Below are 27,076 nucleotides of genomic sequence, written 5' to 3'. Positions count from 1 at the left end.
CTTTTAAATGCAAAAGCTCACAAAGAAAAATCATGATGTTCTTGAAGCCAAGTAGGGAAGTGGAAATGCCTGAGTCTTAGTACTTAAATAGCCCCTCTTAGAAATCAGCTTTATTTTTTCATGGATGTAACTTAAAGGTGTAAGATACATTTATATCATAGCCAGTTGAACATCTATGAACTCAGATACTCTTTAACAGTGCAACAAATATCATGATGCTGAATGACACTGAATTAGCACAGTGGGGATTTTGCCTCCCCAGAGGATATTTGGCAATGCGTGGAGACTTGTTTAGTTATACCGGCTGGAGGGGAGAGGGGTGCTAATAGTGGGTAGAGTACAGAGTTGCTGCTAAAGTCCCATAATGCACAGGACAGCACCCCCACTACAAAGGATTCTTCAGCCCAAAATGTCAATTGTGCTTAGGTTGAGAAATCCTGAGTTAAAAAATAAAGCATTTGGCAATTCTTCCTCATTTAAAATAGCATTCTCAATAATTGAATAAATGAGAATGCCCTAACCATGCTTTCTAGTACAATCCTAATATTTTTCATGGAAGGCTTTTTAAGAAAATGTGTATTCCATTGGGGACTGCCAGTAGACACACTGAGCACATTGCCCATATAATCCATGTTGATTAGAGTTTGCTCTTCAAATTTTTGTCCATGGACCAGCAGGATCAGAATCTGAGGGCAGCATTTCCAAGTAAGATCAAACCAGTGAGCACAAGTGAACATGCAAACTCCAGTCAGTACCTTGGTCGGATGGTCAATAGCTGTTTGCAATGGTTGATCTGGCTTTTTGGTGTTAGAAAAGGCATCACCCTAAGATATTGTGAAAAGGTTGTAACAGGAAGGAAAGACAGATATTGCATTCATTGGGCCTTGGTGTTTAGCTCAGCTCTGAGTAGAGGACTACTGTTCACTGTTCTTGGTCATTTCCCTTCTTGAATAGCACACAGAGCCCTCTCTTCTGGGTTTCTCCCGAAATCAAAGCCGGGGTGGGAGATGTGAAAACCAGCCTTTTGACTTGACCCCAGAGATGTGACTAGGTAGGAATTCTATCCTCTCCCCAGTGTATTGTTTCCCAGAAAATCTTATATCCTTTTATTTAAAGAATGCATGCCTTTTGTGCTAAGAAACCAAAGAGAAATTTTTAAAAACCTCCTAAAAACAAAACAAAACAAAACAACTAAAAATATTTCATACCTAAGTGCTTGTATTATGATTTATAAATACTCAAAATCTAAGAATGATTTGTGCATCTTTTAAAATAATGTTCTATTTAACCCAGAGTTTTTCTAAAGTATTTCTGTTTAACTTTTGGGATTAGTTAATACAAGTTTATCTATGTTTACAGCAGTAAAGTATTTAGGATTTAATAATTGAATGACCTTTATACTCCTATGTTTAATATTAACTTTGAGCTGCCGTAAATGCCTTATTCCAGTGCTATGTAAGTGCAAAGAACAGTAAAGTCAAAGAATTATAGAATTGAAGAGATTTTAACCCCTTACTTCACACGTGAGGAAACTGAGGTCCGGTGAGGTGAGGTAAATATCCCAGGTCATTGTAGTAGCACCTTTTTCCTCCAACGCAGAAGTCATGATAATTCCGTACCCTACGGAACATTCACCTGTTCCATTACCATCAATATTAAGGTAACACTCATGGGATCTTGTAAGTGCAGAATCTCTGCTCTGCTCCAGACCTACATATCAGAATCTGCATTTATAACCGATCCCCAGGTGATCTGTATGCACAGTGAAACTCAGAAGCGCTGGGTAAGAGTCTACTCTTGACTCTATGTCAACTAAATGAGAGGGGACAGTTAGTTGCATCCCAGGCAGTCACAGTCTGCTGTAATGATGTTTGAGAAGAATCAACCACAAAGTGCCTGCTGACTTCTGTCCTTGGCCAGATCTGTCCAAAGCTGATCTGTGACTAGAAACCATGCCAAGAGCTCTACTTCCCAAGAACATGAAGCAATACTGAAAATACCCCATGTCACAAACTTGAGATAGAAGTTTCCCTGTTGAAGATTTTCCTGTTAATCACCTTTGTTGACCCTTTAGACCTTTCTCTGTGGGTCAGCAACTAAATATGAGAATGATAAACTCATCAAAATACACAGAGTTTTAATATTCAGATTAACACAGGAACCGACACAAGTCTACCATCATCAAATATGAGAGTTATTGATTCCAAAAATGCTGTCCCAACTTCACCCTAAAATCCCTTTGGATAGACTGTGACCTACCCAAAGTACAAAAACCCTCTCTGTCACCCTTTGCAAAGAAACAAAGCAAAGCCATGCTCAATAGTTCTATTCTCTTTGGAGGTTACTTCAGAATCTTAAATCTGCTTAAAGAGCCCTGATTTTAATGTAAAGCAGAAGGTTGTAAATATCTAAGTGAAATACTGCTACTTGCTAAATTTTTTTTAACTTTTTTTTTTTAATTAGAGAAGTTGTAAGTTTACAGAAAAATCATGCATAAAATAAACAGTTCCCATATACCACCCTATTATTAATACCATGCCTTAGTGTAGTACATTTGTTACCATTAATGAAAGAACATTTTTATGATTGTACTATTAACTATAGTCCATCGTTTACAATAGGGTTCACTGTTTGTGTTGTACAGTCCTGTTTGTTTTTTAAAAAATGTATATTCTAGTAACATATTTTACAACCTATAATGTTCCCTTTTAATCACATTCAAATAGTCAGTGCCTTAATTACATTCACAGTTTTGTGTTAACATCACCACCATCCATTACTAAACTTTATGATCAATCCAGATAGAATCTTTGTACAACTTAAGCATTAACTCCTCATTCCCTACCCCTACTCTGTCCCCTGGTAACCTATACTTTGAATTCTGACTCTATGAATTTGCTTATTCTAATTATTTCATGTCAATGAGGTCATACAGTATCTGCCCTTTTGTGTCTGGTTTATTGTGAAATGTTTTAAATAGAGTGATTGGAGGGTAGTAGTGGGAAAAGTACCATTTTTAAAAAATTTTTATAAATGCAATTTTATTGAGATGTATTCACATACCATACAGTCATCTGAGTTTCTAATCAATTGATCACAATATCATCATATAGTTGTGCATTCATCTCCCCAATCAATTTTTTGAACATTTTCATTTTTCCAAAAATAAAAATAAAAGTAAAAAAGAACCCCCAAAACATCTCATGCCCCTCCTCCCCGCCCCCATTATTCATTTACTTTTTGTCTCCGTTTTTCTACTCATCGTTTCATACACTGGATAAAGGGAGTGTGCACCACAAAGTTTTCACAATCACATGGTCACACCATGTAAGCTGTAAAGTTATAGAATCATCTTTAAGAGTTAAGGATACTGGGTTTCAGTTCAACAGTTTCAGGTATTTCTTTCTAGCTATTCTAGTACACTAAAAACTAAAAAGGGATATCTGTATAATGCATAAGAATAACCTCCAGAAATGGCCTCTGGATTCCATTTAAAATCTCTCAGCCACTGAAACTTTGTTTCAGTTCTCTACCCGCTTTTGGTCCAGAAGGCTTTCTCAATCCTATGATGCTGGCTCTGGGCTCATCACTGGGAGTCATGTCCCATGTTGCCAGGGAGATTTACACTCCTGGGAGTCATGTCCCCTGTAGGGGGGAGGGCAGTGAGTTTACCTGCAGAGTTGGCTTAGAGAGAGAGAGGCCACATCTGAGCAAAAAAAGAGGTTCTCTGGGGGTGACTCTTAGGCACAATTATAAATAGGCTTAGCCTCTCCTTTGCAGTAACAAGCTTCATAAGTGTAAGCCCCAAGATCAAGGGCTCAGCCTATTAAACTGGTAGTCCCCAATGCTTGCAAGAATATCAGGAATTCCCCAGGTGGGAAAGTTTCTTATTTCCACATTTTTCCCCAGTCACTCAGGGGTGCTTTGCAAGTACTTTTATTCTCTGCCCAAATTACTCTGGGATGTATCAGGGCTTTGTGCTAACCTGTACAAACCAAGCAGATCTCACCACCTATTCAAGGTTCCATGTAATTGTGGTGTTTGAATAAACTGACTATACAATTTAAATTATATAGTGTGCTACAGAAAATATAGATTTGCCACCAAATAAACATCCCTTCCTTTGGTCTCACATAGAAGTTGAAGTTTTAAAACATAGTCAATATCATTCTTTACCCTTTAGTCTGATTTACCTTAGTCCCAACCAATTCCATTTTGTTCATATCTCTAATTGAAGTCTAATCCCTTTTTCAGATTTTTTAAACAATTGCTGCTTGGGGTAATGCTGACATTCATAGCTGCTGAACTCTGGCTTTGAGTCTCAGGTGTCACACAGATACCTGAAGTTCCAGGGCCCAACCAGATTATACACAAAGAGCTCAGCATCTCAGAATTTAGAGACAACCATTACAATTCATGATTGGTTGTGACTGCTGTAAGAGCTTACAATCTAGGAATCTTTACCATAAGCCTTCCTCTGATAACCTAGGCTCTCATAGTCAATTCTCAGAGTTTGCACATTAAAGTTAGTCTATATTAAGTGAGGCATTGCAATGTTTGTCCTTTAGATTCTGGTTTATTATTTCACTCAACATACTGTCTCAAGGTCCACTCAACCATCTTCACACCTGACAACTTCATTCCTTCTTGCAGCCGCTCAGTATTCCATTGTGTGTATACACTACAGTTCACCATTCCGTTCATCAGTCAATGCACCCCTAGACCGCCTCCATCCACCGAAAGTCATGAATACTGCTGCCATAAACACCTGTATGCAAATGTCTTTTTGTGTCCCTGATTTCAGTTCTTCCAAGTATATACCCAATAATAGGGTTGCAGGACCATATGGCAACCCCATTCTTAGCCTCCTGTGGAACCACCACACTGCCTTCCAGATGGGCTGCACCATTCTACTTCCCCACCAACAGGGAATAGGTACATCCCTCTCTCCACATTTTTTCCAGCACTTGTATCCCTCTGTTTATTTTTTAAACAGTTTTATTCACACACCATACAACCCATCCTAAGTAAACAATCAATGATTCCCAGTATAATCACATAGTTATGCATTCACCACCACAATCTATATAAGGATATTTACATTTCTCCTGCAAAGAAAGAGGAACAGGAGGAAAAAAGGAAGAATGAAAAAATAAAAGATAGAAGGAAAATAAAAATGAAATTAAAAAAAAAAAAAAACAATGCAAAGCTCAGATGACAACACCACCACCAAGAATCCCATACCTCTCCCTTATATCCCCCTCTGTTAGACATTTAGCTTTGGTATATTGCCTTTGTTGCAATTAATGGAAGTGTCTTACAATATTACTGTTAACTATAGACTCTAGTTTGCATTGATTGTATTTTTCACCTATATCAACAAATTTTCAACACCCTGCAATGTTGACGTTCATTTGTTCTCCCTCATGTAAAAATGTTCTTATTTTTGTACATTTAACCACCATCATTGACTACTCTAGGTTTCATTAAGGTATACAATCCCTGTCTTTATCTTCTGTCTTTCCTTCTGGTGACATAAATGCCCCTAGCCTTCCTCTTTCAACCATACTCACAGTCATCTTTGTTCAGAATACTTATGATATTATGCTACCATCACACAGTAATGAGCTATCCATTTCTTCTACACAATCAATCCTGTTGAACCTTCTGTATTCCTTCAGCATCAAATGCCCAATATCTAACTTCTCTCTATCTCCTGATAACCTGTGTTCTCAACTTTAACTCTCAAAGTTTGCTCATCAATATTAGTTCATATTAGTGAGACCATACAGTGTTTGTCCTTTTGTTTCTGGCTAATTTCACTCAACATAATGTCTATTGTCTACCATTTTGTCTTTTGGATTTTATATGTCATATTTCATTTTATGTTTCTTTTCCTCTCTCTCTCTCTTTACCCTTACTGATAGTCTTCATTTCTATACTCTTCTTAAAACCTCTCTCTCCTGTCTTTTCCTATCTTCTTGTAGTGCTCCCTTTAGTTATTTCCCGTAGAGCAGGTATCTTGTTCACAAACTCTGTGTCTGTTTGTCTGAAAATATTTTACACTCTTTCTCATTTTTGAAGGACAGTTTTGCTGGATATAGAATTCTTGATGGGTAGTTTTCCTTTTTCAGTAACTTAAGTTTATCATATCACTGCCTTCTTACCTCCATGGTTTCTACTGATAATCCTCACATAGTCTTATTGAGCTTCCCTTATATGTGGTGAATTGCTTTTCTCTTGTTGCTTTCAGAATTCTCTCTTTGTCTTTGACATTTGATAATCTGATTATTAAGTGTCTTAGGGTATGTCTGTTTGGCTCTATTCTGTTTGGGGGACGCTGCACTTCTTGGATCTGTAGTTTTATATCTTTCATAAGAGATGGGAAATTTTCAGTGATTATTTCCTCCTTTATTCTTTCTGTCCCCTTTTCCCTTCTATTCTTCTGGGACATTCATGACACATATATTCATGTGCTTCATGTTGTCCTTCAATTCTCTGAGACCCTGCTCAGCTTTTTCCATTCTTTCTCCTGTCTGTTCTTTTGTGTGTAGGATTTCAAATGGCTTGTCCTCTAGTTCATGAATACTTTCTTCTGCCTCTTCAAATCTGCCGTTGTATGTCTTCATTGTGTTTTCATCTCTTCTACTGTTGCTTTTTTCCCATAAGTTTTGCCATTTGTTTTTTCAAGCTTACAAATTCTTCTTTATGGTCATCCAGTGTCTTCTTTATGTCCATTTCTTTTGCCACATTTTCCTTCTGCTCATTGATTTGATTAGAAGATTTGTTTGAAAATCTTTAGTTATCTCAACTCCTGTATCTCACTTGAAGTATAAGTTTATTCCTTTGACTGGGCCATATCTTCATTTTTCCTTGTGTGAATCATAATTTTTTGTTGTCTAGGCATCTGGTTCCCTTGATTACCCCAATCAGATTTTCCCAGCCCAGACAGGCCCATGTCTCAGGAGGTTGGTGTAATCAGAATCAAGTTTCCCTGAGGATGAGACCCAGAAGATTGTCAGACTTTCCTGTGAGGCCTCTAGGCTCTGTGCTTTTCCTATCCTGTGCAGCAGCTGGTGCTTGTCAGCCACAGCTCCCCAGCAGTGTAAAGAGGTGTGATGCCTTTAATTCTTAGAAGACCCTGTCCCTGCCAGGGGCTGAGAGTGAATCAGAAGCCAAGCTTAAGCTGTTTCCATTTTTATTTTTTACTTTCTCCCCAGGCCCTTGTATCTGAATTCTCTGAGGGAGGGCAGCAACTTGAGCTGGGCCCTGCCCCCCTTTTCTTAGGGAAGTAAGCCCTTTAGGGAATTATCTCCTTCACTTGACTTCTTCCTTTTTTTCTCTGTCTGAACTCCACCCTTGCCTGGGTCAGCGCTGACAATTGTAATTACCTGAGGCTTTCTCTAACGAGATACTTAGAATGAGAGGGAAGAAAAAGAAAAAGAAATAAATACCCCTTTCAGAGCCAGTCCCCAACCCTCCAGTTTTGCTGGTTGACCAGAGTTGGTACACAGTTCTATGTGCCCCTTTTCTTGGGACACAGCCCTTTTCCAGTATTCTGAGCTCAGCCAACTCAAAAACCTCTGTTATTTATTTGTTTGTTTGTTTATTTATTTATTTATTTATTTATTCATTCATTCATTCATTTTCTTCCAGCAGGAGAGACCTGCTTGTTCTGGGTTTATCTGTGCTCATAGCTTGTATTAAGTAGCTAAAATTTGTTAATTAAAACTGTGGTTGGAGCTTGGTTAAGCTATCTTCCCTTGCTCCCAGCAGATATCATTTCTTTTTCCCACTGGGAAGTGTTCCAACTCAGCTGGTGAAGGAGGAGCACCAGCTCCACAGTTTTGGGAGCTTTACTTACAGTTCTCTGCTGCAGTGTCAACTGTTCCACCCATTCTAGATTGGTGTAAGATGAGTGTCCAGTCACGGATGTCCCCCAAACATTCATTCCAGACTATTTTTTAGTTACTCCTGGCTATTTTCTAGTTGCTCTAGGAAACTAACTAAATGCCACACCTCCCTATGCTGCCATCTTGCCCTGCCTCCCATTTATTTTTAATCACAAAAAATAATTGAAGCAAAGCCAAATTTGTGAATTTAAAAATTGAAGGCATTTTAAGTTTAGGGATGCTAAAGCTTTCTCTCCTCCAAAAAGAGGAATTTGTAGGTAACAGAATAGGTTGTCTTGTGGTAAAAAAAATTGTTACTTGAAAGAAAGAAAAAGTAAAAAGAGTAAGAACAAGGAGCTTTTAGAAGTCAAAGGACTGAATTAGATAAAGAGACCATCAACTGGGGACCCCAGAATATATGACCTGAAACAGGTGCTCTATTCAATAGTTTGTCCATGTAAGAATTTCCCAAAGAATTTCTTAGGACTTCCACATAATGGACTGGGTCCCATTGTCAATTTGGTTTGGAAAACGTTCAGTTAAACAAAATTTTAGATCTTTCTTTACTACAAGGCTTCTCAGAGACTTCAATATATTCATGAGGATTATGAATATCCAAGATACAGTATGTGAAATTTCCAAGACATGTTTTCATAGTTCTTTTGTAAAAACATCTTTTGGACATATTTCATACTGGCACATATTTAGGGAAATGTCAGTACATGTTGCTGTGTAATAAGTAGTCAGGGACATTTTTCAAATTGAGATGTTGAGGAATAGTTTTGATCTGAGGCCAAGGGATATAAAACTGTGACCCAAACAATAAAGTGTACAATTTCTAAATGTTCATGGGATCTGTAAGAGAAATAACTTGGGTGCAGGGAGGCTACTAGAATGAATTGCAAAGAACCATGTTCTAGCCCCAGGAAGGATCAACATGAAGTAGGGAAAGCCTCAGAGAGGCTAATGAACACAAAGTTAAATTCAGGATGAGAAACTCTAAGCCTGCCATTCACGTATTCCAAATAAGGTTTTACCCTCCACAGTTGCACATCCCACAGAGCCTTTGTGGTGCCACAGGGGAGGAAAGCTTGTGGCAATGGCATCAACCCACAACATAGCCTTCTTTTGAAAGAAGTTCCTCATCTTTGGACATTTGGGTGGTAGCAACAGAAAGTTGCCCCAGAGGCTCATGGCAGAGATCCCACCAAGGGAAGTTTCAGTTTGCAGGGGGTGGGGGGCTGGCAGGTTATATCAATCTCTTGGGTGACCTCTGAAGCAGTCAGAAAATAGCCTTAGGATTGAACACTTTTGAGCCAAGAAGGAAAGCTAAGAAGAAAAGGCAGGGAGAAGCAGAGGATGCACAGTCAGCTGGCTTGGAACGAAGCTTTGTTTGCAAAAAGAAACTTCTGAAAGAATTCAAGGGGAAGAATGTTTCCACAGTTTTCGCTGGGATGAGAAGCAATAAAATTAAGGAAATCTGCATGGTGAGGTAGAAACAGAAGTATTTTATTTGACTGCTTGTTGCCCTAATGTTTGCTTTTCTTTCATTGACTTATTCAAAAAAGGTTCATTAGTGGTGTCCTTAGCACCAAGCTGTGAGCTAATAATGATTCAACAGTCATGGTCCCTGCCTTTATGAAGCTCGTAATAATGCACAAAACATTACATCTTTTGATAAGCACTTCAAAAGAAACAAATAGGCCACTCTGACAGGAAATGGCCAAAGGGAATGGGGATGGGGAGTGGAAACCTAATTTAGAGAGTGCTACAGGAAGTCAAGATCTGAAGGATAAGAAAGGCAAGCATGCAAATATGTGAGGCGAGAGCATGCTCAGGCAATGAGCAGGTCTGACCCAGGAAAGGTCTTGGTGTATTTGAAGAACTGTAAAAAGGCCAACATGGCTAGAGCATCGTGAGTGGGAGAGAAAGTGGAATAAAATCAACAGGAGATGGATCATGCGGGTTGTACAAGCCATGATAAGCTAATACTTTATATACAGGGAGTCTGGATTTTTTTCTATTATTGCAGCAAGGTAGTGGCTGCTGTGAAGGAAATGGATTAAAGTGAACAGTGAAAGTGGAGAGAGATGTAAGGAAACTGTTGCATGATCCAGACGAGATGATGGTGGCTTGAGCTAGGATAGCTACTAGATTTTTATTTGTTTGTTTTCAATATGTAGCTTTTTTTTTTTAATAGAAAAGAAAGGTCTTTTGTACTGTTTTCTCAACTTGACTTCTGTAACCCTAACAGGCACCTAATGGTGGAGAGTGTGCATTGCAGGGGAGATTGATGGGGGAACTTACTGCTTGCTGAATCACTAAGTGTCAGCTGGGCTTCTCTCCAGACATACTACCATCCATCCCAACCTATGTGTGCTCTTGTCCTTCTGTATGTAGAAATCGATTATCTTTCCCCAAATGGTGGGCTAAGGCTACATCTGTCTTCTTCATCTTTGTATACCCTTGGCACATAACTGGTATTTAATAGCTGTTTCTTAAATAGAATTCAGCTGATTAATGAATTGACACATTTCTTCTTGTGAATTAAACCTTCTACCATAACTAGCTCTGCAATGAGGAGATAATCTGGATTATTTAGTCAGGCAGAACTGGGTGAGATTTTTACAGCATAAAATCTGTGAAGCCCCCACCTGACTTCCTCCTTTGATGTGCCTGCTTGATGTTGGCTGAACTTTGGCTAATAGAAATTAACTTCTCTGATATGAGGGTATATCTCTTACTGAAACACAAATCTCCTGAGAGAGCTAACACATGAGACTTATAATCATCTTGACCTTAATGGTTCTATCATATCTTTTCTGGAGAGCAAACAGATTTCAATAGGAGAATGAAAAACAGTATGGAGGCATTGTAGCTCACTGCTGGGGGTGGGTGGGAATGTGGAGAAAAGGGCAAAAGCAGAGAGAAAAGAGGGTTTCTAAATGTTCACACTCTTCTACCCAATAATAGCACTTCTAAGTGGCCAACCTAAAAAATAATAAAAAACCAGGGGTAAAGATTTTGTTCAAAGATAGTCATTGCAATATTATTTACAACAAAATAAAATGGAAGCCAACTATATGTCCATTGATGGGGCATGGATAAGTAAATATTATATGACTTTATAGTGTAACATCATGCAACTATTAGAATTAGGTTTCTGAAAATTTGCAACATAGCATGTGATAAATGTCCAAACAAAAGTAGGTATACATACACATACTACACATATATGGTATAATCTCAAATATCTTAAAGGTAGATTTTAGGTAGAAAAGACTGACTTTACTATATATATGTACTAATAGTGATGGGACTTTTGGTGATACTCATTTTCTTTTTTAACAATTTTCTATATTTTACAGATTAGAAAAAATATATGTATTATAAGAGCAAATAATTTAAAACATCTATTAAAACAAGCATTGTTTAAAAGGAGAGGTTGCTTAGATATCATAGCTTTTTTCTGCAGCTGCTAAGCAGGCATAGATAGTTATCATTATGGATATGACTAGACCTTTTGAAACAGCTACCTTTTCCCCCTTGGAAGCAATTTCTAATTCATTAGCCAAATAACTGCATCCTCTTCTGAAAAAAATCTAGGCATTTGACCGAACTTGAATCTGGGAGGCAGTTTTTCAGAACTGAATCGTACAAGGTGTTCCTCGTGGCTCTAAGACATGTTCTTATTATGGAGGGGTTGATGGTTACGTACGGGGGAAGGAAACTAGAACATCCAGATTTACTGGGAAAGGAGCTATTATGTTATTTTCACAGAATTTGAAATCGGCTTTCTGGCATTTGGCTGAAATGACTGAAGGCTGGCTGCATGGTAATTTGGCATCTGGTGAAATGGGGTTGCTGGCTCAGGCCACTTATCTCCCACAGAGTTCAATTCGAATTGTAAAACAATGAGGAAATGCAAAAGTTCCAAAAAGAGCATAATCCCCACATTGCACAAGCCATAATATACTGCTGAAGGATGTTTTCCATGACTGAACTTCTTGCCAATGTGCAACATGGTGCAGAATATCAGAAAACGTCTTCAGAAAGACTTGGCATTCATTTCCTTTTTTTTTTTTTTTTCCTCCCATTTATCACAGGAGTGGATGTACCTCTGTTGGGGTCGTTTATGCTCAAGTAAATGATAATTTCTGAAATATCAGTGTGGTAACTTGGAGGGAGCTATATGTATCCCAGAAAAACATGTTCTTAAACTTAATCTGTTCCTGTGGGTGTGAACCCATTGTAAGTAGGACTTAGATTTGTTTTTGTTTTTTTTTTTTAATTAAAGAAGTTGTGGGTTTACAGAACAATCATCCATAAAAGACAGTATTCCCATACACCACCCCACCACTAACACTTTGCATTGGTGTGGTACATTTGTTAAAATTGATGGTAGCATTTTTTTGTAATTGTACTATTTTTTAACAGTAGTTAGCTTTGCTACAATTGATGAAAGATTATTAAACTAGCACTGTTAACTATTGCCCATAGTTTACATTAAGTGTATTTTTTTCTCATATACCATCTGTTCCGGTTTTCTAATGCTGCCGGAATAGAAAATACCAGAAATGGATTGGCTTTTATAAAAGGGGGTTTATTTGGTTACACAGTTACAGTCTTAAGGCCATAAAGTGTCCAAGGTAACATATCAACAATTGGGTAACTTCATGGGAGGATGGCCAATGGCGTCTGGAAAACCTCCATTAGCTGGGAAGGCATGTGGCTGGTGTCTGCTTGCTCCCAGGTTGTGTTTCAAAATGGTGTTCTCCAAAATGTCAATGTCAGCTTCCAATGGCCATCTTCAAAATGTGTCTCTCAGCTCCTGTGCATTCCTCAAAATGTCCCTCTTGGCTGTAGCAAGCTCACTCCTGTCTGAGCTTATATACTGCTCTAGTAAACTAATCAAGGCCCACACTGAATGAGTGGAGCCACACCTCCATGGAAATTATATAATCAGAGTTATCACCTACAGTTGGGTGGGTCACATCTCCATGGAAACACTCAAAGAATTACAATCTAATCAACACTAATATGTATGCCCACACAAGATTGCATCAAAGATAATGGCATTTGGGGGGAAATACATCCAAACCAGCACACCATCTTATATCAACACCTTGTATTAGTGTTGTACATTTGTTATGATTCATGAAAAAACGTTCTTGTACTATTAACTATAGTCCATCATCTACATAGTGTTCACTGTGTTATACAGTTCTGTTTTATCTTTTAATTTTTATTCTAGTAACATATACAACCTAAGGTTTCCCTGTTTAACCACATTCACCTCTATAATTCAGTGCTGTTAATTGCAATCACAGTAATGTACAACTATCACCACCATCCATTTCCAAACCTTTACGATCAACCTAAATAGAAACTCTATGCAAATTAAGCATCTACTCCTCATTCTATTTTCTATATTTTAACACTGAGTTTGCTTACTATAATTAGTTCATATCAGTGAGATCAAACAATATTTGTCCTTTTATGTCTGATTTATTTCCCTCAGCATGATGTCTTCAAGGTTCATTCATGTTGTCGCATGCTTCGGGACTTCATTCCTTTTTACTGCTGAATAGTATTCCATCGTATGTATATACCACATTTTGTTTATCCATTCATTGGTTGATGGACACTTGGGTTGCTGCCATCTTTTGGCAGTTGTGAATAATGCTACTGTGAACATCGGTGCGAGCAAATGTCTGCTTGAGTCCCTACTTTCAGTTCTTCTGTGTATACACTGAATAGCAGGATTGCTGGGTCATAAGGCAACTCTATACTTAGCTTTCTGAGGAACCACCAAACTGTCTTCCACAGCAGCTGCACCATTTTACATTCCCACCAGCAATGAATGAGTGTTCCTATTTCTCCACATCCTCTCAAATACTTTTATTTTCTTTTTTTTTAATAGTAGTCATTTTAGTGTGGGGGAAATGATATATCCTTGTGTTTTGGTTTGCATTTCCCTAATAGCTGGTGATTTTGAGCATCTTTTCATGGGCTTTTTAGCCATTTGTATTTCCTCTTTGGAGAAATGTCTATTTAGGTCTTTTGCTCATTATTTAATTGGGTTATCATTTTATTGTTTGATTGTAGGATTTCTTTATATATTCTGGATATTAAATCCTTATTGGATATGTGGTTTCCAAGCATTTTCTCCCATTGAGTAGATTATCTTTTCACTTTGTGACAAAGTCCTTTGAAGTACAAAAGTATTCAATTTTGAGGAGGTCCCATTTATCTATTTTTTGTTTTGTTGCTTGTGCATTTCATTGGGTGTAAAGTCTAAGAAACCATTGCCTAAAACAAGATCCCAAAGATGCTTCCCTACATTTTCTTCTAGGAACTTTATAGTCCTGGTTCTTATATTTAGGTCTTTGGCCCATTTTGAGTTAATTTTTGTATATGGCATAAGATAGGAGTCCTCTTTCATTCTTTTACATATGGGTATCTAGTTCTCCCAGCACCATTTGTTGAAGAGACTATTCTGTATCAGTTGAGTGGACTTTTCCAACTGTATGATTTTGATTTTCCTGTCTTCTAGTTTGCTGATTCTTTCTTTTGCCTCTTCAGCTCTGCTGCTGTATGCCTCTACTATATTTTTTATCTCCACTATTGTGCCTTTCATCCCCATAATTTCTTTTATGTTTCTTTGTATGCTTTCAAATTCTTTATGCTTACACATTGTCTTCTTAATAGCCTTTATCTCTTTAGCCATATTTTCCTTCATCTCCTTGAATTGGCTTAGGAGATTTATTTGAACATCTTTGATTAGTTTTTCAAACTGCTGAGTCTCCTCTGACATTTTAATTTGATCTCTTGACAGAGCCATATCTTCCTGTTTCTTAGTATGGCTTGTAATGTCTTGCTGATGTCTAGGCATCTGATTATCCTGATGAATCAACTCTGAAGGTCTGTTTCTTCCTCTTTTCTAGGGTTTTATTGTTGATTGGCTTTGTGTTAAGGCTTTTCTTTGATGCTTGGTCCAACTTATTTTGGACCTTCAGAGTAATCCATGCTTAACTGTTCAGATTTTCTCAGCTCTTCTTCATCTGATTCTTGTCCTGGTTATTCAGTGCAATTTTTAAGATTGTACTTTTTGTGCAATTGTTTCACCTCCAGGATATAGCTTCTTTACCTTTGTTCCTTCTCTGGAAATCTTGATCTGTTATGTTTGTTTTTGTGCAGATTTTTATCCCCAGCTCCTGTGATTTGTTTAAATTCTCTGTCTCACTCAGTGTCATATTTTCCCTACCTTTTTCAATTCTGGGACCTTATTGTCTTATAGCAGTTCAGTTTAACCCCACCCTCTGTCCCCTGTTTTGTTTTGTTTTGTTTTCTCTGTTAGGCTTTTCTGCCTCCTGCTTCTTTCCTATTAGGCTTTTCTGCCTCCTGATCCCACAGAGCCAAATGGGGTCAATCCATAAAGGTGGATCTCTCCAGAAAAGTCTCTTTTGTGCTTAGGTAGTCCAGCCTACAGTGACTGGGTTGAGTGAACACATCTCTTGCCAGCCACACTTCTACTGCAGTGCCTGTCTCTCTGCCCCCCTATCTTTCCCCACTGAGGGCCCTTTTTTATGCAGCACTCAACAGTGGCTTGTATTCTTCCCTGAATATCTGTGGTCTTGGGTCCTTCTGCCTGGATATTGCATGGAGTTCTAATTCACTTCTGTGAGTGGCTTTATAGACTGTGTTCCCGTGGGAGGTGGGAGGGATCTGGGCCACTGACTGAGCAACTCCCAACTAAGCAGAACTGAGTGAGGGAGAGGGAAGAGGACCAGCAGGTCTGGGATGGAAGTTTCCTACCTGATCTTTTTCTTTTTCCTTTGATTCAGCATTTGTGGAGTCCTTCTCCAGTCTCTACCACCCTCCAGAGTTCTAATCAAGTGGGATTTGTCCTTTTATTCCCTGAATCTCTGGGGAGGTTTTTTTCAGGGGATGTCTTACATTGCCATATAAATGTTGTCACCCTCATAAGTGGTACTTTTTGATGAGGTCACTTCAGTTAAGGTGTGGCCCAACTCAATCAGAATGGGTCTTAATCCTCTTCCTGAAGTCCTTTATAAGTGGAATGAAATTCAGACACAGAGAGAAAAAGTCACTGGAAACCAGAAACTGAAATTCAGTGGAATCCAAAAGAGAATTGAGGGGCTGTCACGTGACAGAGGAACCAAGACTAAGGATCACCAGAAGCCAGCCGAGAATTCCAGTCTTTGTGAAGAAAGTCTCACGTTGATGACACCTAGATTTGGACTATCTCTTAATCCGAAAGCGTGAGCTAATAAATTCCCATTATTTATGCCAACTGATTGTATCGTATTTGCTGTGGCAGACAAGGAAACTAAAACAATTAGGAATGAGTTGGTTGAGTTAAATGAAAACAAAGCAAAATAAGTTTTTTTTAACTCTTTTTCTAAATTATTATTGACTATAAAAAATGTAGAACCAGTTCTTTGCTATCAGTTGTCTCTTTTTCAAAAAAGAGAAGATTTTATTTAAATATTAAAAAATACAGTTAGCTTCTTGTTTTATTCTATGGCTTATAATCCATTGATATCATTATTTACATATGTATTTATATCATGGTAACATACATATGTGTATATATAACATAAAATTTGTCATTCTAACCATTTTTAAGTGAACAATTCAGTGGTATTACTTTTTAAATGTTGTGCTCCTATCACTACCTTCCATTATTAAAACCTTTTCATCACCCAAAACAGAAACTCTTTTACCAATTAAATAATAATTCCCCATTTCCCCTCCCCATCAGTCACTGGTAACTTCAAATCTACTTGCTAGCTCTATGAATTTGCTTATTCTAGATATTTGATATAAATGGAATTATACAGTATTTGTCATTTTGTATCTGACTTATCGATCTTAGCATGTTTTCCATGTTGTAGTATGTTTCAGCACTTCATTCCTTTTTGTGGCTGAATAATATTCCATTGTGCAGATATACTACACTTTGTTTATCCATTCACCCCTTGGTTGTTTTCACCTTTTCATTATTGTAAATAATGCTGCTAAGCACATTGACATACAAGTTATTTGCAATATATGTATATAAGCATGGAATTGCCAGCTCATATGGTAATTCTATGTTTACATTTTGAGGAACTATCAAACTGTTTTCCACAGTAGTTGCACCATTTTACAATCCCACTATCAATGCATGAGGGTTTGTATTTCTACACATCTTCACCAACACTTACTTTCTTTTAAAGAATAGTCATCTAATGGGTATGAAATGCTGTTTCATTATGGTTTGGAGTTGTATTTCCCTAGTAGCTAATGATGTTGAGCATTTTTTCATGTGCTTGTTGGCCATTTTTATATCTTCTTTGGGGAAATATCCTTTGCCCATTTTTCAATTGGGTTGTCCTTTGTTGTTGAATTTTAGTAATTTTTTATTCTGGATATTACACCCTTATCAGATAGATGATTTCAAAATATTTTCTCCCATTCTTAGGTTGTCTTTTCACTTTCTTGATGTTGTCTTTTGATGCGTAAAATTTTTCAATTTTGGTGAAATCTAATTTAACTATCTGTTTCTTTTGTTGCCCATGCTTTTGGTGTGATTTATAAGAATCCATTGCTTAATACAAGGTCCTAACTGTTTTCTTATGTGTTTTTTCCTAAGAGTTTTAAAGCTTTAGATCCTATATTTAAGTCATTGATCCATTTTGAGTTAATTTTTTATATGGCATGAGGCAGTGATCTCATTTCATTCTTTTGCATGTGGATATCCATTTGTTAAACAGACCATTCTTTTCTCATTGAATGGACTTGGTTCTCTTGGCCATCCATATATATGTGAGTTTATTCCTAAACACTCAATTCTATTCCATGGTCTACTTGTCTGTCCTTACACTAATACTATACTAAGTAAGTTTTGAAACCAGAGTTCTTCAACTTTGTTGTTTTTCAAAATTGTTTAGGCTATTTGTGGTCCCTTGCCTTGCCATGTGAATTTGGTGTTTAGCTTTTCCATTTCTGAAAAAAAGGTGGCTGGAGTTTTGATCCAGATTGTACTAAATTTGTAAATTGCCTTAGGTAGTGCTGGCATCTTAACTATATTAAGTTTTCTAGTCCATGAACATGGGTTGTCTTTCTATTTATTTGGTTCTTTAATTTCTTTCAGCAATCCTGTGTCATTGTCAGCATACGAGTCTTTAACTTTCATAGTAAATTTATCCCTAAATATTTTATTCTTTTAGATGCTATTGTAAATGGAATTGTTCTCCAATTTTCTTTTTGGATAGTTCATTGCTGCTGTATAGAAACACAACTGAATTTTGTATCCTAATCTTGTACCCCACAACTTTGCTGAATTTGTTTATTAGTTCTAGTAGCTTTCTTGTGGATTCTTTGGATTTTTTTACATATAAGCTGATGTCATCTACATCGAGAGATAATTTTACTACTTTCTTTCCAATCTGGATCCCTTTTATTTCTTTTTCTTGCCCAGTTGCTCTGGCTAGAACTCCCAATACAGTGTTAAATAACAGTGGTGAAAGTGAACATCCTTGTCTTATTCCTGGTCTTAGGGGAAAGGTTTTTAGTGTTTCACAATTGAGTATGATGTTAGCTTTGAATCAGTATTTATTCTGATACTCAAATTGTTCCAGATTTGATGAGGAGAAAAAAATATGTATGTAGAGATAGAGTTAGAGATGTATGTGGATCAGTACTTCTCAGCCAGGGGAGGCTTTGTTCCCCAGGGAATGTTTAGCAATGTCTGGAGACAAGACATTTTTTCATTGTCATAACTCAGTCTGGGGAAGTTGGCAGTGCTACTGGCACTGGTGGGTTAAGGTTAGGAATGCTGCTAAACATCATACAATGTACAGGATATAACTATCTGGCCCCAAATGTCAAAAGTGCCAAGGTTAAAAAACTCTGATGTAGATAGATAGATGGGGGAATAATAAACTAAATATGGAGAAATATTAACATTGGGGTGAAGGGTATATAGGAATTTTCATACTGTTTCTGCAATTTTTCTGAAAGACTGAAATTGTTTCAAAATAGAAAAAAAAAAAAAAAATACAGGATACAATTTGCAGTTTGTGTCCTAATACCCTAACCTTAAACTTAGAAAGGAAAAATGACTTGCCCCTTGTTGGGAAGGTAATTCCTGCTCAGTTATTGTCCAGTACCTCTGGGTTCACATTCTTCAGGGGCAGGAAGGGAAATTAACAGAGGTCCCAAGTGCCCACAAAGCCCATAACTGTATTTGCTTGCCATACAAGCAAGCCATACAAGCAAGCCATACAAGCAAGAGTACGTGCACCTCACGTCAAGGCCATGTTTAGCCAGAGAAATGATGTTTAAACTGTTCTTCAGCACCTGGAGTTGGAAGCTGTTGAAGGACTCACCTTGTCCTATCCAACCCCTCCTTACCTGTATCTTGTTCTAGGCACATTGTACTTCATGTATATCTCATTAAGTGATTGCCATTAGGTCTTTTTCATGAGTTTATGACCTGGTTCTTCCAACAGAAGCATGAATTCCTCCGGGTTAGGAGCCCTGCCTTTTATTTCTTTGGTGTGCACGTGTAATATAGTGTCAAAGAAGAGTTCAGGCTCTGGAGATGTATACTGCCTCTTCCACCTCTTAATAGTTTTGTGACCTTGGCCATGTTGTGAAACCTGTTTGTGCCTCAGTTTCCTTAGCCATTAAATGGAATAATAATAGCACCCACATCATAGGATTTAAATAAATTAATGCATATAAATTGATACAATAATAACACAAATCAAGAAATTAATGAAAGTTAGCATTCATTCATTCATTCAATCATTCATTCAATAGCATTAGAATTATTTAGTGCTCCCTATCCTTTCTGTTAGAAAGATGTGATTGATGTGTCCCAGCCATCCAGATGCTTTCTACAGCCCTCTCTCTTTCTTGCTGTTTCCATGGCATTGTTCAAGTCAATAAATGCTTATTGAGACTCTCTATGCCTTGTAGCAGGCACAGTGTTTGGGACTCTGATATTTAATCCTCTGTGTCTCTGTCCCTCTCCCATCTTATGCCATACTATCCAACTCCCCTTTCCCATTTCTTGAGTGCTTTCAATAAGCCATGCTCTTTACTAAGGGCTTTACCTTTATTATTTCATTTGCTTCTCAAAAGAGCTCTGTGTGACATAGTGGCCATTAAATTGTATAACTGAGGAAACAGATTTGGAGGGGTTAACTGACTTGTAGTATTCTTTTTCTTCCACTTTCCCAGTAAGGATGTGCTTTGGGTGAAGGAGAGTCCTGCTATCTAACTAGAGGTAGACTACAGCCCAAGGAGTGATGTCACTCTGCTGTTTCACTTCTTTGCAAATCACAAAAGCTGGATGAGACCTGTGCAGATGTGCATTTAGCATCTGTCATGTGCCAGGGACTGTGTTAGGTGCTGGAGACATAAAAATGGAAAAGACCTGGTTAGTGACCTCAATTTATTTACTATTACTTTTTGCTGGTGAAAAAGCACCCCCAAATGTAGTATCTTAAAGCAGTAACTTATTGTTTCTCATGATTCCATGGGTTGCCTAGGCTCATTAGACAGTCCATCTACTCCCTTTGATATTGTTAAGTCATTCATATGTTTGCATTCAGGTGGGAGCTCGGCTTAGGGGATCTGAGATGGCCTTGCTTACATGTATGGCAGTTGGAGCTAACTTTTGCTGGAGCCTCAGTTTCCTCCACGTGACCTCTCATGTCCCAGGGCCTCTTACCATGTCATCTGTCTTGTAGGATGGCCTGAATTTGTTTCTGTGGCTGCTGGCTTCCAAGAGAAGGAAAACAGAAGCTACAAATCCTCTGAAGGCCTAGTTATGGAAGTCACATGTGCTGCAGTTTATTGGCCAAATAAGTTTCAGAGCCAGCTCATATTCAAGGGTGGGTAAAGAGACTCTGCTTCTGAGGAACGGCTTAGGGGTACAGGAATGGGAGGAGTTGTAGCTATCTTCGAAGGTGATATGCCACACTCACTGACCATCGAGCTCCTTAGCAAGAAGAACAGGGTTTGAGAGCTGTTCATCTGAATCATTCGATTCAACTGCCTAGTTTCACAGATACAGAAACTAAGACCCTGGAGGTCAAGTCAGTTGTTCTAGACACTTAGGGGAGGAGCCAGGCTTAGAATCTGGGCTTCCCTGGTTGGTGTCATCACCCTTGGGTACAAAGAAAGAAGGGGCTAGGCTTGCCTTGTGTTCTTGGGCCTGGGCCAGGGAGTATTCAGTTAGTAATTTGGCCTCATTGACCAGCATTGACTAGGCATGTCTTCTTCATCATTGCCTCCTCTATAAATTCTGAGCATGAAATGATGCTAGGTTTTACCATGTGAATAAAAAATGACTGCTCAAATCCCATTGGATGTTATAAAAAGAAATCCAGCATGTTTATGTAATGCTTTAGTCTATTATACCACAGTACATTTTTCTAAAATCCAGACAATTATTGCAATATGAAATGTGTTGCTTGGTATGAAATGGTGCAGGTGAGCGTAAATTATTAATTTCCCTCAGTGAAACTGCAAATGTGAAAATAATTAAGAGGTTCCATTTTCCCTGATCATTATGATGCTTTTTTGGGTATTTTCAGACTTCTGGGTGGAGGACAGATATTTACTTAGTATTGAAGATGATATTTGTTATCAAATATACTTCTGAGATACCCTCCTCAACCCTCATGGGTGTGTCCAACTCTTATTGTGGGTTAAGGTAAATGAAAAGTAAATTAGATTTACGACTCCTTGAAGACTATAAATTTCCAAAGAATTAGGAGAGACACTTTCCAGGAAAACATGTTCACTTGACTTCTGCTGTATTAAGTAGATTATAGATTGACCAAAACATTTCTTTCTTTCTAATACCATTTACTATTTTTATAGATTAAATAAATAATGCTTTTGTATTATAGACAATCTGTAGAAGACATAAATACACAAAAGAGAAAATACAGATCATCCAAAACCATCTTTCAGTCAAAACCATTGTTAACATTTTTAGTGTGCATTCTTCCTATCAGATAGATATAGCAATAAATCTATAGATTGATATGGTGAGACAGAGACATATATATACATATAGAGATATTTTTCTTTAAAAATGGGGTAATGCTGTAAAATAATTTTGCAACCAGATTTTTTGTTGTATTTTGTATTGCTTAAATCTAGCATGAGCATTTTTCCATGTATTAAATAGTCTTCCACCATAAAGGTGAAATCAATCTCTCTTGTTTTAACAGGGCAGTGATATTGAAGCACTGGTCAGGTGTTTAGAAAATGTCCTGGGCTGCACCTCTGTAGGTGAGTAAGTTCCTTTTGATTTCAAAATCTAGTGACACTTAGAGATCTCTTGGAATATCCAAGAAGCAGAATATTTGAAAGAATCTTACAGATAATTCAGTCCAAACTCCACATTTTACAGATACGGAAACTGAGGTCATTAGAGGTTGAGTGTCTTGCCCAAAAGCCAAGAAACTCAAAGAAGAAATATTTGTTATTATTATTTTTTAATTAGGAAACTTGTAAGTGATCCTTAATCTTCAAGGATGAAATAACCGAAATCTGATGGCCCATCATGATTATATCGTGACCCGGCAATGCATTATAACAGTTTTTAAAGGTTTCCCTGGGAAAAGAATCTCCCACCACACTTGTCCTGTAGCAGCATTGTTCTGTATAGCATTCAGTCACGCTGAAAGGTCCATCATTCTGAAGGTCAGACAGTTATTGGGAAGAGATTTGATCTGAAAAACAAAGCTGAAATTTCTTTAGCATTATCAATCTCAATAAATGGGATTGCTGTGCTTCAAGGATAAAACACTATTTCTTCATTTTTTTTCTTCTTCTTCTTATTTTTTTTTTGTTAATCCACAAAACCCAACTGTGAAAACTTCTGTCACAAGAAGATAAATTGTCATACTTGACATGGATGGAATAGCAGAGAATAGTCTTACAGGTCCTAGGAGAAAAAGACTGAGTTTTTCTTTCCTTTGAAATTTGATTGTGAGGCTTTTAACTTTTTTTCAATAGCCTGACCAAAAGCAATCTCTTCCAAGGAAATGGCGGGAATAAAGATGAACAATTAAGGCTAAGTTCTCAAATGTGTCAGCATTCACCTCTCTTTCATTAGGGGCTTTATGAATAATTTATAGCCATTTCCTAGCTTACTCCACATTTCTGTTTGAAGTTGAAGTTATAACTCCTTGATTTTCTCTCCTGGCCATCGCCTTCTGATCTGTTCAGTTACACATCAGTAACACTCATTAGGGACATTTAACTCCCGAGTATGGACTTGAAGACTCAGAAAGCTTTCCTTTGGACAAGTCACTCTTCCCTCTGCACCTCTGTTGGATTAGATAAGTAGCTTTTAAACCAGGTCCCTTGGTAGTCACCTGAAAAGGGGAAAGGGGAGGTGTATTTGAGCAGCATGAGGACAGAAGTCAAATCTGCATTGCTCATCTCTGTTTCTCTAGAGTCTAACACAGTGTCTCGTGCAAAAGAAGTCCTTAACAGATATTTTAAATTATTTTAAGAACAATAAAATACAGACCCTGCTCCTGTATCAGCTTCAACCAAACTAGTTTCACTCGTATCTGTTTTTAAATTGGGTTTCTATATAAGATTGTGCCTTGAAAAAGATTCCATGGCAAAATTTTAAAAAGTTGAAATAACATGATTGGATAGGTGATATCTAAATGTCCTTCTGGATTCTATGATTTTATAAAAATGAGCATTAGAAGAGTAAAGTAAAATTACACATTTATTTTGTCTGGAGCCCCACTAAAGTGACAGAAAAAGGAATGAAGCTGATGTAAACCTATAGGAACAAAAGGAGAAGAGGAAATAGGAGCATATGAGAGCTATTAATGAATTTTAGAAGGTACAAAGAAAATGGCTGAGCGGCACCTTATTTCCTGATTGCTGAGACAAATACCACACAATGGGTTGGCTTAAACAATCAGAACTTATTGACTTACAGTTTTGAAGCTAGAAGAAGTCCAAATTTAAGGTATCAGCAAGGCAATGCTTTCTCCCTGAAGACTTGGGCTTTCTGGGGCTGGCTACCAGCCATCGTTGGGACCTTTGCTTTTCTGCCACTTGGTAATAGACATAGTGTTTGTTATCTTCTCCTTTCTCTTCTGGATTCTGTTGACTTCCAGCTTCTACTCCTCCATGTGACTTTCTCTTTATAAAGTCTCCAGTAATAGTATTAAGGCTCAACCTCATTCACTGGGCCACACCTTAACTAAAAATAACATCTTCAAAAGGTCTTATTTACAATGGATTCATACTCACAGGAATGGATTAAGATTAAGAACATGTTTTTATTCATGGGTATATAATTCAACCTACCACAAGTGGTAACTAAATTAGGAAACAGAAAATGCTGAAAGCTAATTGCCCAAGATGTGTGTGGGGAGGAAGGGAGAATGAGGGGTTAGCCAGGAGAAGCAAGCCAGTTGACCCCACTGAATCTCAGAAAAACACATGATTTGGAGGCCCCACTTAGCTCTGAAGGCAGGATGTGGGTGAAGCTGAATACTGAGTATTGGTTGACAGTTTGAATAAGGAGCAATACACTCAAGTCCCTTTCCCTGTACTGGCAGCTCGGGTATTCCTCCCACAGACAAGAAAGGAGACACTAGATTTGATTTGGGGGGACATTGAATCAGGGAGACTCTTGATTTGTGGACTCTAGGGAAACCAAAGGGCAAGGTCATGTGATGTGATGAAAACAGAGGGATGAAGTGAAAGTCTGCAGACTGAATGATGAAATCCCAGACACCATCCCCACTTGACTGATGAAACACTCAGAAAAGCATGGACACCCCCCCCCCTCAGGAGATTAGATGCTCTCTCTCTGGGAGGGAAAAATCCTAAAATATTATTGACACATGGCAGGGATGAACCTTACCACTTGAAATTCCCTGAATCCACAGAAAGAACTTTCACTTGGCTTTAAATGTTTCGCACTTAAGTATGATCACACAGCCAAGTTTCAGCAGATATCTGAGGAAATCTAACAAGAAAGAGAGAAATCAAACAAAAACACAGAAAGATGGACTCAGGAAATAGACAATGTAGGAAGATAAGGAAAATTTTTAAAAAACTATAATTAAAATCCTAAATTATATCCTATACCAGCTTCAACCTCCATGATGTTACCTCCAGGAAACAAACAAACAAAAAGAATATATAGAGAATAAGAAAGAGGTCTTGAAGTTATAATTTTGATAGCAGAAATAAAAAATTGAATAGAAGGTTTGAGAGATAAAATTGAGGAAATTTCCTACAATATAAGTAGTAAATGATAAGAAAATGAAATGATCAATCTAGGAGGTTCAGCATCTAACTAATAGGAATTCTAAGAAAAAAGAACAGAAAAACAAAGAGGAAATTTATCAAAGAATTAAGAATTTCTAGAGCGTATGAAACAGGTCACTTACAAAGTTTCAGGGAAAGGAATGGTACCTGATTTTTCAACAATACTGAAAGCTAGGAGATGGTAAAGTTTTAACCTAGGATAATATTTCTGTCCAAACTATCAGTCAAGTGTGAGAGAGGAATTCAGACATTTTCAGACAGGCAATATCAACAATAAGGTTTCAAAAAAATCTACTTCCATGATTTCTGGGATGGAGATGATATGCTCCATTAAAACATGGAAGTAAACCAAGAAAGAGGAAGACATGGGCTTCACATGATAGGGAGTCTAACTTGAGACAGAGGTTAAGGGGATTCCCAGGATGATGGTACAGGGATGGAGCCATTCCTTGGACAACAGCTGGGCAACATGCCTGGAGAGCCATCCATTCAGGCTAGAGTGGGTCAAAGGATTCCCCAAGGGATATCTCCTAGGGAGGAACAGAACTAATGGATTAACCATTGGGTTTGGCCATAGTGAGCGAAGTTTTCAGTTTTGTTGGAGAGTCTAAGAGATGAATTAAAGAGAGGTAATCAGAAAACTAAATAAAGTAAAAAATCAAGGCAATTACTAATCCCTAGAAAACAAAAAGTTATAAAAGAATGAAAATGTAATCTACAAACATTAAGGGCTTAGCTGTGCACAATATTTACACACTTATAATAATTTAAAAACAGAATTATTTAACTAAGAATTGTGATATGTATATATATTGGCAGATGGAGGGAGAGAAGGTATATGAGAGTGTGTTTGTGTATATGTGGGTATGTTTAAGTGAGGAAAAAGCTAAACTTACATCTACTGATTTTGTCTAAAATAGATAAAATTAATAAATATGATATAAACATGTATACAGACAGCAAAGGTCAATGCCAAAACTAAGTTAAAAGGTTGATTATGGTTGTCTTGGTGAGTAGAACTTGGAAGTGAGGCACAGAGCTGTTTTTCTTTTTTTTAAATTATAAGCCTTACACAATTAATTGACTTTTTACGCTATGAACATGAATTCTTTGATTGAAAGTCATTTTTTAAAAAAAAGAGGTGAGCATTGGAAAACAGAAGAGTCCAGTTTTGTTCTCCATTACTTTATTGTGCCTGCCTTCAAAACTGGATTAAGATTTTCAAAGACCCTTATTATTGAACAGATTAAGTAAACCAAATATGTAAATTAAAATAAAAACAATGATAGTGTGTAGAACAAAAAATTACATGTACACTAAATTTAAAATAGCTTCTTTCAAGATTGCTTGATTATAAAATTCTGAATAAGTTCATCAAAGCTGAATGTTTTCAGAGTTGGGTGCCTCTGCTCTACTGGTGTCCTAGCATCTGCTGGGTCTGCTTATGGGACATTTCCATGTTGACTCCAGGTAAACTGCTAAAATACTTGCTGCTAAAATTGTACATGACAGGAAGTTCCTTAACCCTTCCACTGCTTCTTATAACCATGGTGACCTTCTATGACCTCATAGCTGCTAAGGCAGCAGAGCCTAACTAATGCTGCTGCTCAAATGGAAGGGGTCCTCTGATTATGGCCATAGACATTGAGATGATGGGAGAGCATACTTTTGAAATACCTGTCTGAGGAGGGAACTTGCAACAGGGCCCCCACTGCAAATGAGAACATTATTGCTTTTGAGGCTCCAAACACTTCCATATCATTTCCCAGGAGCCATGAAGACAATTTCCTCATGTAGTCTTATAGAAGAGAAGGGTCTGAGGTTGCTCAGGTAAG

The 27,076-nt window shown here is 37.6% G+C and overlaps 1 protein-coding gene across 5 annotated transcripts in view; it reads left to right on the top strand.

Annotated features, from left to right (window-relative positions):
* Positions 1 to 27,076, top strand: part of NEK11 (NIMA related kinase 11) — a 314,565-nt gene that overhangs the window by 189,679 nt on the left and 97,810 nt on the right. For all 5 annotated transcript variants that reach the window (XM_037844899.1, XM_037844909.1, XM_037844925.1 and 2 more), the window contains one exon: positions 22,157 to 22,217. In XM_037844899.1, the coding sequence (XP_037700827.1) occupies positions 22,157 to 22,217 (61 nt within the window). The remainder of the gene's footprint in view (positions 1 to 22,156; positions 22,218 to 27,076) is intronic.

The sequence above is a fragment of the Choloepus didactylus genome, chromosome 1, assembly GCF_015220235.1.
Source record: "Choloepus didactylus isolate mChoDid1 chromosome 1, mChoDid1.pri, whole genome shotgun sequence".
Classification (NCBI taxonomy): Eukaryota; Metazoa; Chordata; class Mammalia; order Pilosa; family Megalonychidae; genus Choloepus; species Choloepus didactylus.
This window is presented reverse-complemented; position numbering and strand designations above follow the sequence as displayed.